Consider the following 13956-nt stretch of genomic DNA (forward strand, 5'->3'; position numbering starts at 1 on the left):
CAAGATTTTGCTGCAATATATATTTGGGGCACTACTTTCTTAATACAAATTTATCAAACAGTATTAAATGTAAACCACAGTAATGCATGGGAACTGAAGAAATGATAGCTTCCTGGTAAGTTTCTGTTCACTACAGACATAATATGATGAGAAAAAGAGTCTCTATCTGACACAAGTCTATTAAAAATAATATTCAACTTAAATGCTTAGTTCCTAGTTTGGGCTTTGACCCTCTTAATGAGTTGCTTTAGGTTTGTCAGGAGGCTTTTATCAGTTTTTATTCACTCAAACAATAAACATTTTTTTAATTTTTAACTTTTTTTATTGTTGTTCAAGTACAGTTGTCTGCATTTCCCCCCCACCTCCCCCCCACCCCAGCCATCTCCACCTTCCTCCCCTGATTCCACCCTCCTTGGTTTTGTCCATGTGTCCTTTATAGTTATTCCTGAAAACCCTTCCCCCTTTCCACCTCATTATCCCCTCCCACTTCCCCTCTGGTTACTGTCAATTTGTTTTTAATTTCAATGTCTGGTTATATTTTGCTTGCTTGTTTGTTCTTTTTATTAGGTTCCACTTAAAGATGAGATCATATGGTATTTGTCTTTTACCTCCTGGCTTATTTCACTTAGCATAATGCTCTGTAGTTCCATTCATGCTGTCCCAAAGGGTAGGAGCTCCTTCTTTCTTTCTACTGTGTAGTATTCCATTGTGTAAATGTACCACAGTTTTTTGATGCACTCATTTACTGATGGGCACTTAGGTTGCTTCTAGCACTTGGCTAATGTAAATTGTGCTGCTGTGAACACTGGGATGCATAGGTTCTCAACCAATAAATATTTCTTGAGTACCTTTAAAAAATTAGCTATTTAGAGTTTCACAAACCTAACTTCACATTAGAAGCACCTGGGAAGACTTTTTTAAGAAGTCTCTAGGACCCCGAGAATCTGATTCAATTGGTCTAGGGTGGGGCACAGGGGTAGTTTTTAAAAAAACACTCCCTTTGTGATTTTAATATGCAGCCAAGGTGGAGAACCACTGGCCTATTTCATCTTGCGTGTATATAAGGAACAGAAAAATAATGTATAAAGCCCTCCCTACTTCTTTTGAAATGTATCCATTTCCCCTTTTTATCCCATTCTGTTTTAACCCATATTCTCAACACATCACACCAAGGTTAACATAATAGCTTCTTACCTATTTTTTGTTCCTCCAATCTCTTCCCAATCCAGTAAGCCATTACATGGTAGTCTAATCAGTTTGGATCTGAAACATTATCCCACTGAGATTCACTTCAAATATAGCAATATCAACTAACGACTGTGCTCATCAAACAAAGGATATACAATGTATATATGTATATGTATGTTTGTGTGTATGTACCATATGTATATACAATCTCAAACATGCGGCGCTGACCTGTGTGGCTCAGTTCTGAGGAGCAAAAGGTATCCGGTTCGGTTTCCCATCAAGGCACAAGCCTGGGTTGCGGGTTCGGTGCCCAGTTGGTCCCCAGTCAGGAAGCACAGGAGAGGCAACCAGTCAATGTTTCTCTCCCTCTCTTTTTCCCTCCCTACCCCTCTCTCTAAAAATAAACAAATAAAATATTTTTTTAATCTCAAACATGCTCTACTTGTCTTCAGTTCCAGTGTATCTAGTTTCATTTACACATAATGCCAATCTCCTTACACACAAAAATACTACCCTTAAATATCCATGGCTGAATTTTGTAAAGAAAAAAAAAAAAAGGCAAATGAGTTACTCACAGATTTCTCATCTAAACTCTGAAGTGTTCCCACAAAGAACATACATTCAAGTGAAAAATTAAAAGTGGAATTATCTAAAAAATTCCTGTGTTACTGTAGGCCCTGAACAAGTTTATGATGAATGAATGCTTTACCAAGAACAAATATGGTTCTGGTTTCTGTTAATGCCTGCCTCAAAAAACCAACTGAAGGCTTAAAAGCCAATGACTATAACCACATGAGATATTTATATTTAAGAAAAGTATTATCAAGTACAACATAAACATATATAATAAGACTAACCAAATATATAACTTATTCCCTGCCTTTTAGGAACTTTCCATCTATCTCCTCAGAGACAGCAAGACACAAACATAAAAAGAAATTAAAGCCAGCACTAGCAAGTAAATGGTAAAGACAATCAGTACCATGGGAGTTGAAAGAAACAGGAGACTGCTGTGGACTAAGGTAGCTGGAGACCGTTTCTTGGAAAACCTGGGCCTTGAACAAAATTAAAGAGGTGGAGAAAAGAAGTAAATCCCAAGCACGTGGATGACCTTCTACAAGGATGAGGCAGAAATTAATAAAATATATTTGAGGGACAGGGAGTTAACCTAGTTGGAACAGAGGGTTCTGTATAGGAGCTTTGGGGGAGGTAAAGTTACAATGATAAATTGGAGCCAGACAGTAAAAGCCCTGAATGACAAGCTAAGATGCTTAAACTGTGTCCTACAGATAGACAGATCCTTTATAGGTTGTAAAGAACAATAAACAAATTAATATATCCCTATAATGACACAGTCTCAAACCATTTATTTTGAAGCCTTTGAAAAACATACCAAGTAGTATAACATTTTGCCAATATATTCATGAATATGTGACCATACTGTTTAGAAAATCTGTTCAAAGTGAAGGAGTAAATACTCAAACATGCTTTTCCAAAACACAAAAATCAGTGATCAATTACACATTCATAGTTCTTAGGATAATTCCTAAAAGAATAATTGGGTGGAAGGCTTCAATTTTAGGCTGTCTTCCTCTCCCCACCCTTTCAAAACACATTATCTTGACTCAACAGCTAGAATCTGAGTACACTGAAATCATGTTATTAGGAAAAGAAGAAGCCATTTATTACTTCTCATTATGGGTAAATTTACTTACTATATTGTTTCCAAAGTACTACATCTATTAAAATAACTTTGTCCACGATTTCTTTCAGCAAAGAAAATGAAATGACAAATATAAATAACATATATAGAGATTATGAAAAGCAAAAAAAAACTTTTATTACACCAAAGCAGACCTAAAATATTCAGCATTGGTTTATAAGGAAGAGAGGAAAGAGAATGTGTTCATAACAAAAAATACCATCCACAACAGAAAGTACCAGAGAGTATATGAAGAACATTACAATAGCCCATTTTTCATCCAAAATGATAACCCACTAACCCACAACCCCATAAAGGAGTTGATTATGTTTCTCAAAAATACCCTTAAAAATTTTGGCAATTTCTGCTATAAGCATTAAGTCTTAACATAACTCAAAACAAGGATTATTGCCCCTGGTAACCAGATATTTAAGTGACTGATGATTTAATTTGCAGCAAATACTAATTTAAGCACCACTACCTTGTCAACACCAGGAAAATGAAAAATCTCGGTCTTTAAGGCATACAGGATAAGAAAACAAGAATTTTCTAAGATGACTGAAACATAAAATACGAACACAAATACTGTGGCAATACTGTTGCTGTACTATGAAAGGGGATATAGCATTCTTCCAAGCACGTATGCCTTTAAGGAATATGTATAGATTACGATTTTATGTATTGTTTCCACCTCCAACTCCCGCCTCCGGAAAAGATGAGAACATCCAGGAGAGTTGGAAGAAGTGCATTAAGGAAGGTGTCAATACCTCCCTCCGCACCCCTTAGAGAGGAAACTCACTTTAACAACAATGTTCTTTCAGTCTTCACATTCAACCCGATTTCCATACATCTTCCAATCAGCATTCCTTTCCCCACTCCCCTATTCCCTTCTCTGCCCCCACATTCACAAGCTGCTTCGACTTTGTCAGTATCGCAGTCCGGTTTCACCCGCCCAGACCAGCAGTCCAACAACGCAGCCACGCAGCCACCCACTGTCCCCACCTCCTCATTCTCAGCTTTCCCTCACCACCCCATAACCCAGTCCTGTCACCTGCTTGGGTGGTGTCCGTCAGGTCGTAGCCACTGCCCGGGAAGTCTCGGAGTTTCCTACCACTGAGGCTAAGGATGCCGGAGTTGCCTGCCTCCTCGAGGGCCCGGTCCAGGCTCCTCGCGGTGTGTTGAGGCTGCAAGCTCCCGGGGTTCCACTGCGGCCCGTTGGGGAAAGGCTGACCGAAAAGAGTCGGTACCGGGATGGGCAGCACTAAGGTCCCGCTGCCGCTGCCTCCCGCTCCAGCTCCACCACCTCCTCCCGCAGCGCCACCGCCACCGCTACTTCCACCACCACCACAACCGCCGCCCCCACTGTTACCACCAACTCCCTGACTCGCCGCCATGTTCCTGGGAGAGAGAATAGCCCCCGACTATACTCCCAGCTTCTGCCTTTAGTGTAGGGATTCTTAGAACGCATGCGCAGCCTGGGGGCGGAGTGGGGGGGCGAGGTAGAGTGGGAGGGAACTAGGCGCGGAGGGCTTGGAGGAGGTGTTGGGTGGAGAACGGAAGGCGTTGAAACGTGCTGAACATTTTCTTTAAGAAATGTGTGATCAGAGGAAGGATGCTAAATCCCGGTTCCGTTGCTTTGGGTACCAAAATCTTACGAAGCGTCAGCAGATTAACAATGGGTCATTTGGCGATATATCCCCAAATATGGAAATTGTTTCACCTTATTCGTTCTGCTAGACAAAGGCATATTAGGTGGGATGAAAAAGATTCGTTTCAGAATATACTGAAACAGCATTTAGAACTATCAGTCACCTTATTGAAACGCTTACCTCAAATGCTTCAGGAACCGTTTACCAGTGTTAATTCGGAGAGAAACGTTAGGGATCATTTCAGGAGTAATGTTGGTGCAGACGAAGTGCTTTGAGTTTTAAACACATGGGAATTTTGCCATAATTTACAGTTCCAAAATAAGAAAAGACTTTTCAAATGTTTTCAAGGAAGCATCTCGTTTTCAGTGTGTGTGGGTCTTCCAAACCTTGAAAAAGTTATCTGCATTCTGTTCTATCATTCTTTGAAGTTGTGTCAAGATCACCAAAATATCTCGAGTTTCTTCTCATCATGTCAGTATAAATGATGGAAAACTCTTTGATCATGAAACAAACTTAAACTTTATTTTTGAAATACAGTTTTCGGTTTTACGTGGTATTCTAAAGGTTTAACACTGGGCATATGAAGCTAAAGAATCTTGGATTTTAACAGTTCATTCTTAGAACCTGAACGCAAGTATTCAGGCCACTGCCACCCCACCATCCCTAGTCACAGTTATTGAAATCTTTTTCACTAGTAGCCAGTAAAATTATCCAATAAAACGATCAGAACGCTTGGGCATATTCAGTTATCACTAATTTGAATATCCTATGCATCTGTTTTACACTCATTTCAATTTGAACAATCTATCAACAATCTAATTCTCTTAGCGAAATCTCCACAAAAGTTTATCTGTCATAGATTCTACTTGAGAAAAAAAGGACACAAAAGAATTACAACTTGTCTAAATTGTTTCATGGCCATACAGGTTAATTAAAATGATTATGTTGCAAGAAATTACATTTGCCATATGCATGATCCACAGAAGGAACAAAACCCTGAGAATCAGACTCTAAAACGAATTAGGAAGTAAACTCAAATTATTTAAACCCACTGGTGTCAGAAAGAAATGTTATAACTTATATCTCATCTTTCTTATATCAAATATAAAATCAACTGTCAATTGAGAACTTCCAGAATCAAGAGGGATGAGAAGGGAAACTAAATTCATTAGAGGAAATATTAGGAAAGAACCTATTTTAATAATTAGCCAATAAGAATTTTTGCAATTATTTAAAGCAATATAGCAGACTCCAGAAAAAAAAATATGCTCTTGAAATCAGGGTCCCTGATAAGTTAAAAAGGTCATGTACAACCAAATTTAAAAAGGAAAGTAACCTTTAAAAGAATTAAAAGATGATCTAAGAAAAACAGGAAACCTACAAAATAAGTTAGGTATACATGAAAATCAGGCAAAATAATACATTTCATAAGAACCCCAAGGCCGTAATGAGTGTTAAAAGATAAATAGAGGTTTCCTTGGACAGTGTGGCTCAGTTGGTTGGAGCATCACCCTGCACACCAAAAGGTTGGGGTTTCCATAGGCTATCAGGGCCCATACCTACCTTGTGGGTTCCATTCCCCACCCCTCCCCCATGCTGGGGTGTGTATGGGAAGCAACCAATGATGTTTCTCTCACATATCAATGTTTCTCTCTCCCTTCCTCTCTCAGTAAATTCAATAAACATATTTTTTAAAAAAGATAAACTGGGAAATATTACAATCTTTTTTAGAGTTTGTTGAGCATTTATTCATTGGAATTGGGCACTGCTAAACCAGGAGTGGTTACAAGCGTTCTGATGGCAGGAACAAGAGGAAAGACTCATAGAGAAAGTAAGAAAGCAAAGAAAGGAAATTATTTGATTGGATATAGATTACAGCCTAGCTGGCCGTTGATGATTGGTTGACCTTAGCATTTTGATTTCATAGCCTTGAGGCCTTTAAAATGGACTCAGACTTTGGTTTGTTTATGTAAGCCATCAAGGCATTAGAGCTACTTCAGTCTAATGGTCTCCTTGTTTAGTCAATTTAACAGGAGGTAAAAGATTTAGAAGAAAGAGCATGAAATTTAGTAATTTGTTCCAACCCCTTAATTGCCTTTGTAATAGTCAGAAAAATGACTTTAACTCTCAGTTTCTTCATAGGTAACACTGGAAAGTAACACTGATAATTAACAACAACAACGATATGTAAATTGTGCTCACTGTTTATCAGGAACTAGTCTAATTGCTTTACATACAAGGTGATCAAAAGTTAGGTCTATAGTTCATATGGAAAAATGCATGCAAGTTATGATTATTACAATAGCTTTATTAACTCAAAAGAATGTCACAGTGGCACAGTGTACTTAGGTACAATCTCATAAGTACTCAGATTGCCGGCCTTCATTATTTGCACATTTTTGTAGTCTATTTGCTATACTCAAGCACACTTTGGCACAGAGGTCTTGCCTACTTTTGCCCCCTCCTGTATATTAAATCATTCAATTTTTATAAAAATCCTGTAAAATAAGTACTATTATTCTTCCATTTTATGGTTGAGGAAAAGTAGTAACTAGCTCACATATGATTATTGTAAGAATAAATAAGATCACAAATGTAAAGTGCCACCACAATACCTAGCATTCATTTATTCATTTAATAAATGTTTATTGAGTGATTACACTGTACAAGGAACTATTTTCTGTGCAAGTAATAGTATAGCATTACATGCTCAATAACTGTTAATCTCTTTACTACATTTCTGTCCCCCTCAAGGAAGAAAATAAAGTAATAAAGAATGTACATAGATGAAGAGCAGGGTGACAGCTAGTGGGGGGGTGAGGGGATGGAGGGATTGAACAAAAAAGATAAAGGACTCATGGGCATGGACAACAGTGTGGTGATTACTGGGGGAAGGGGAAATAAGGGGACTAAGTGGTATGGAAAATAATACAATAAAGATTAAGTAAAAAATAAAATAAAATTAGGAGAAAATAAAAATAAAGAATATACAAAGTGGAGGAAGCCAAAGGAGAAATCAGTTAATTCTTCAATAATTGCAGGCAAAGAGATATCTCCAGTATTGCATGCAATTTTTGTTTTAGATTATACTAGAGGATATTTTACAATGATTACCACTTCAATGTTATTCTTGATGTGGACACATTGGTAATTGGTTAAATTACAGTCAATACTCAGAATTACAAGCCAAACTTACAAAATGAATGTCGATAAATCACCAGGACTAGATGATATATGTTAAAGATTATAGAAGGAAAATAAGGTGTTTTAAACAAAACATGCAGCCCCTATTAAATAAAGCACTGGCAGGCTACAAATGTGATTTGTATTCAAAAGAACTCTAAAGGGGACTTCTGAAATTCCAGGCCAATTTATATTCACCATGATTTCAATCAATTTGGTAGTTACCCAATATTTATAAATAATATAGAGGAAGAAGGGCACAGTTCAAAGTTTCAATTTCTTTTATTAGAGATCAAGATTATTGGGACAAACTATGAAGCTAGAGAAAATATGTGGGTGGTGATAACCTCATGTTTCACACTTTCAGGCTCCAACAGGTGTAGTTAGTATAAGAAAATAACATACTTTCCCACACTTTTGTAGTTTTAAAAGTCTGTTTATTAAAACAGCTAACTAGTCATTGAATAATGGAGCAGATAATTCTAAGGTACTAATTAGTAAATAACTAGATTATCCTTGGTGACTTCATCACTTCTATTTTGTATATCTTAAACATTCCTTAATAAAATCTTCATTTTATTTATTTTTTGCAAGCCAAATAATTCCATTTTATTGTTGTACACAGTGTGAACACAGGAGTAATCATAGTTCAGAGTAGAGGCTGAATCTTATTGGGGGTTGGAGGGCCATGAATGCTAGAGAAGAAGTTTGAATTTAATTTAATAAGCAAGGGTGGACCTCTGGAAGTTTCTAAGTAGGGAAATAACATAATTAAAGCACATTAGAAAGACTTTTCCTATAGGAATATAAAGTATACAGTTAAAGAGGGAAGTCTGTAAGTACAGTCCAGAGCTTTCTATAAACCATCCCAACTAATTCACTCTAACATTTGATAAATCAGAAAAGACCTTCATTAAAATCTTAATTTTAATACCTATACTTAGATTTAAAAAAATTTTAGTACACATACATAAAGTTCCAGAGGTCTTAAAATTTTTCTTTGCTGGTGATGGCTTCTCCTACTGATCATAAGGAATAGCCTTTTAATAGGTGGGCAAAATAAAAGACATAAATGCACCATAGTGTTTGACTACTCTCCACTGCCAAGTCACTATTTTCTCTGAACTACTACAATAGCTTCCTAACTGGCCTTCCTGCTTCTACTCTTCTAACACTTAATAATTATGTGGCCAGTGGCAAGTATCAATACTTCAGCTTCTCTGTGCCTACCTTATAGGGATATTGTGAAGATTAGAATTACATAATATATGTAGAGCACCTAGAAGAGCATATATAGCACATGGTAAGTACTCAAAGAACATTAGGTAGTATCATTGTCATTATCATTATCATTAACGTACTCTGCTTGCTAGTAATATCTAGCACTGAAAGGTAAATTATCTCTTAATTGCACATTATTATTATTATAAGTTAAGAAACCATGATTCAGAGAAATTAAGTAACTTGTCCAAGGTCTCGCATATGATCATCTGTGTAGAAAATACAATAGAACAAAAAAAGTTACAAGAACAAATGAGTTTGACAAAGTTGAAGAATAGAAAATCTGACAGATGTAAAAGAACTGTACACTGAAAACTAAAAACCATTGCTAAGAGAAATTTAAAAAGACATAAATAAATGGAGAGGTATATCATCTTCATGAGTTGGAAGGCAATATAGTAATGATGTCAATTCTCTCCAGAGTCTCAGCAGGCATTTTCATAGAAACTAACAAGCAAATCTTCAAATTCATATGAAAATGCAAAAGACCTACAATAGTGAAAATAATTTGAAAAACCAAGAAAACAATATTTGAAGACCAGGACCACCAAAATTCAAGACTTTCTACAAAGCTAGACCAGTCAAGATAAATAAAGGAATGACACAGAAGAGAAAGTCCAGAAATAAACCTCTACACATGGAGAAATGGCTTTTGACAAAGGTGCAAAGACAAGTCAATGGAAAAAGACAGTTTCAACAAATGCTGCTAGCACAATTGAATATCTGTAAGCAAAAAATACAAACTTAGACCCATCCTTCATATTACATGAAAATTAACCAGTAATGCATCATAGATTTCAGTTTAAACCTAAAACTTAAAATAAAACATAGGAGGAAGTATTTGTGGCCTTGATTTAGGCAAATATTTCTGAAATATGACACCAATAGCATGATTCATAAAAGAAAAATTGATAAATTGGACTTCATCAAAATTATAAACTTCTGCTTCCTTGAAAGACACTGTTAAGGAGATGAAAAGGCAAACCACAAAACGAGAGAAAATATTTGCAAATTATATATGGTAAAGACTTTTATCATCTATCTATATCTATATCTATATCTATATATAACTTTCCAGAGTTATGAGTCACAAGTAATAATAAGAAAACAAAAAACCCAATAAAAATGAGCAAAAATATTCAAACACGTCACCAAAGAAAATATATGGATGACAGACAAGCACATGAAAAGATGCTCAATGTAACCTGGGGGATGTGGGTCATTTGGTTGGGCGTCATCCCTCAAACCAAAAGGCCACAGGTTTGATTCAAGTCAGGGCACCTTGAGCAGGTTGCGCGTTCCCAGTCGGGGCGCATGCAGTAGGCAACTGAATGATGTTTCTCCCTCATATCAGTGTTTCTCTCCCTCACTTTCCTTTTCCCTTCCCCTCTCTCTGCAATCAATATAAGACAAAAATTTACCCCCCAAAATGTTCAATGTCACTAGTCATTAAGAAATGAAAAAATAAAACTGTTAACATATTAGCACATACCTATTAGAATGGCTAATATTAAAAATATTAATCATACTAAGAGTTCATGAGGATGTGGAAAAACAGGACCCTTCAGACACTGCTATTGAAAATGTAAAGTAGTTAAACCACTTTGGAAACAGTATGTCGGTTCCTTAAAATATTCAACATACACCCAACAAATGATCCAGCTATTTCACGTCTAAGTACAGCAGGTCCTCAAATAAAATTTCATTCAGTGTCACTTGGTTGATGAGGAAATAAAATATCGATCCCTGCCAGGGCCACTGTGCATTAATTTGCATGTCTCCCCATGTCTGCATGGGTTTTCTCCATGTACTCCAGTTTCCTCCCACATCCCAAAGATAAGCACGTTAGGTAAATTGGTCTGTTTAAATTGTCTCAGTCTGAGTAAATGTGAGTATGTATGTGATGTGTTCTATGATAGAAGGGCATCCTGTTCAAGGTGGGTCCTGCCTGAGTTGCTAGAAGAAGCTCCAGCCACCCACCACTTTGTACTGGAATCAGAGGGTTGGAAAATAAGTGTCTTACTTGTTTTTATTCAATTTTCTTAAATGTATGTATAACTCACATTTACTTCAACATTCAATATTAGGAGTGGTTTGGGTCTTTATTTAGAAATTTGGTGATGTTTTTGTGACCAGAAATAGGCTGTAAGAATCTAACTCTTGTTTCTATCACTTAGTCTATGATAAAATTGGTTTGTTTACACTCCATTTTGCTTGAAGTGGCAATTTCCAAGAAACTATTGACAACAGTAAGTGAAGACTTAATGTATTTATTCAAGAGAAATGAAAGATCATGTACATACAATAATTTAACCATGAATATTTAAAAACTGAAAACAACCTAAGTGTCCATCAGTAGGAGAATGGACAAATTGGATTATGTCCATACAATGGAATACCTTCAAGTAATAAAAGTAATGAAGTATTGATACAACATAATAATGTGAATGAATTGCAAAATAAATACATTAAGTGAAAAAAGCCAGAAAAAAAAGAGTACATAGTATATGGTTCCATTTATGTAAAACTCAAAAATGCAGACTAATCTATACAGACTGAAAACAGATTAGTGGTTTTCTGAGGAGCATGTAGCAGTGTGAGTGTTGGGAGAGGCACGAGAAAACTTTTGGGGCTAATGGGTATATTCACTATCTTAATTGTGGTGATGGTTGCATGGATGTAAAACATATGCCAAAAGTTATCAAATTGTATACTTTCGATGTATGTAATTTGTTGTATGTTAATTACACATCTACAAAAATATTTAAATTGATAATTATTAATTGCAAGATTAACATGGAAAAGACTGTTTAAGATTAAAATTTCAGTAAATAATAATACAGAAAATATTTAAATGTTTTGATAGCATTTAATAAGAAATTGCTTAAAAATTAAATTGGCTGAGTTGAATTCACTTTTAATATGCTTTCTCGACAAAAATAGTCAGTGAAATGTAATTCTGAATCAAATATCTGTACATATAAATAAGAAATCAACATGTCCTTAGGGTCTAAATATCTACTCTGTTAAAATGGGTCCAAATGTTAGAATAAAAATGGCCTACACCCAATTGAGATCATTGAGGTAATATTGAATTATATCCCCTCAATGAGTTTACAAGGGAATTGAAGAAGCAAGGCTTTCATATAAGAGTTACACAATAACTAAATTACCTCTAGTATGTACAATTCCATTTACAATTGTATTGAGAAATCAGAGAAGAGAATTAAAGAAAATCTTCATGGAGGGATTGGAACTCAATCTGAGCCTCATAGAGCAGGAAGGACATGACACCTTAAGAAGGGGCAAATACAGAAATGAGTATGTAGTGCTTTGGAGATGGTATTCAGCATGGCCTGACCAGAGCAAATGGGGCATGTTGGGTGGATTGGAAAATAAGCTTGAAGAGGTAGGATAGAACTGGGTTAAGGATAGTCTTGAAGTCAGAAAGAAGTGATTAGATTGGATTCATTAGACAAATTTCTCAAAAAGAATCTGGCATTCATATGCTTTATGAATTTAAGCTAGGGAATTTGCAGTGGAGATTAGCTGTTATGGTAAACTAAGATGTGGTATTAGAAATGTTTAGGAGACAAATTTAAGAAAGATTTTATAGGAAGACTCAACAGGAGAAAGATCAGACATTTACTTCCTTCACATTGCTAGTTTTATTCTTTGTTTCCTTGACATTTGATTGACATCTAGTGCTAAATTTAAGTCTCTTTTCACATCTGTATGTAAGAATAATTGCATAGTTACATTTGTATAATCTAAACCTCGGATCTCTTTTATTCTTTTTTTTTTTATTTTATTTTACTTTTCTGTTGGTTTTTAAAATTTTTATTGTTATTCAATTACAGTTGTATGCCTTTTCTCCCCATCCCTCCACCCCACCCCAGCTGAACCCACCTCCCTCCTCCACCTCCACCCTCCCCCTTGATTTTGTCCATGTGTACTTTATAGTAGTTCCTGTAATCCCCTCTCCTCATTGTCCCCTCCCCACTCCCCCCTGGCTATTGTTAGATTGTTCTTAACTTCAATGTCTCTGGTTATATTTTGTTTGCTTTTTCCTTCTGTTGATCATGTTCCAGTTAAAGGTGAGATCATATGGTATTTGTCCCTCACCGCCTGGCTCATTTCACTTAGCATAATGCTCTCCAGTTCCATCCATGCTGTTGCAAAAGGTATAAGCTCTTTCTTTCTCTCTGCTGCATAGAATTCCATTGTGTAAATATACCATAGTTTTATTTTACTTTTTATTTTATTTACATTATATTTTATTTTATATTTTGTTTTGTTCTGTTTTTTTATTCAAGCCTAATATATAACCTAATTCTTCCTGATTAATTTATTCAGTATTAAGAATTACAATTTCAGTTTCATTAATGTGCTTTGTATAATTGTGTTCTGTCATAACCTTATTTCATAATCTGATATGCTGTTTATTCTGATTTTCTTTTTATATAAGATTCATTTTTAAATGGATATATCAGTGTAATTCTTAAAACTTTCTTCAGTATTTTCAACTTAATTCTCTGTATTATTTCCCAATAATTTTACATTTATTCTGGTTACTTCCTTTTACCGTTCTTGTACATCATTGAAGTGAATATCATCATGAATTATATCCCATATGGTCTTCTTAAATCTTCCTTTGCAAAATAAACAGATTTCTGGCACAGAAAGCTTTTACTTTTTTGTGGGATTGCTTAGAGGTATTTGTGCTTTTGGAGAGAGGAAAAAGACAGTGTGCAGAGCCTTTTTCCCTCATTCTGACCCTAACTTGCTATATTCCCACTGCACAATTGCCTAGAGCATGCTAAACCACATAAGTTAACTCTTAACAAGCTGAGCAACCAATCACCAGCAAATGGTTATACTTGCAAGCTGAGCAGAAGAGTATTTTTTTAAAAGACGATTTTCAACAAATGTCTTATCTAAAATAAGCTTTAT

The 13956-nt window shown here is 35.7% G+C and overlaps 1 protein-coding gene across 2 annotated transcripts in view; it reads right to left on the bottom strand.

The window, feature by feature from the left end:
* The window catches only part of LRCH2 (leucine rich repeats and calponin homology domain containing 2), a 141790-nt gene extending 137484 nt beyond the window's left edge, over positions 1–4306 (bottom strand). For both annotated transcript variants that reach the window (XM_024564416.3, XM_045198660.2), the window contains exon 1: positions 3942–4306. In XM_024564416.3, coding sequence (XP_024420184.2) covers positions 3942–4284 — 343 coding nt within the window. In that variant the 5' untranslated portion in view covers positions 4285–4306. The remainder of the gene's footprint in view (positions 1–3941) is intronic.
* Between the last annotated feature and the right edge of the window lie 9650 nt (positions 4307–13956).

Source organism: Desmodus rotundus, chromosome X, assembly GCF_022682495.2.
Source record: "Desmodus rotundus isolate HL8 chromosome X, HLdesRot8A.1, whole genome shotgun sequence".
Lineage (NCBI taxonomy): Eukaryota > Metazoa > Chordata > Mammalia > Chiroptera > Phyllostomidae > Desmodus > Desmodus rotundus.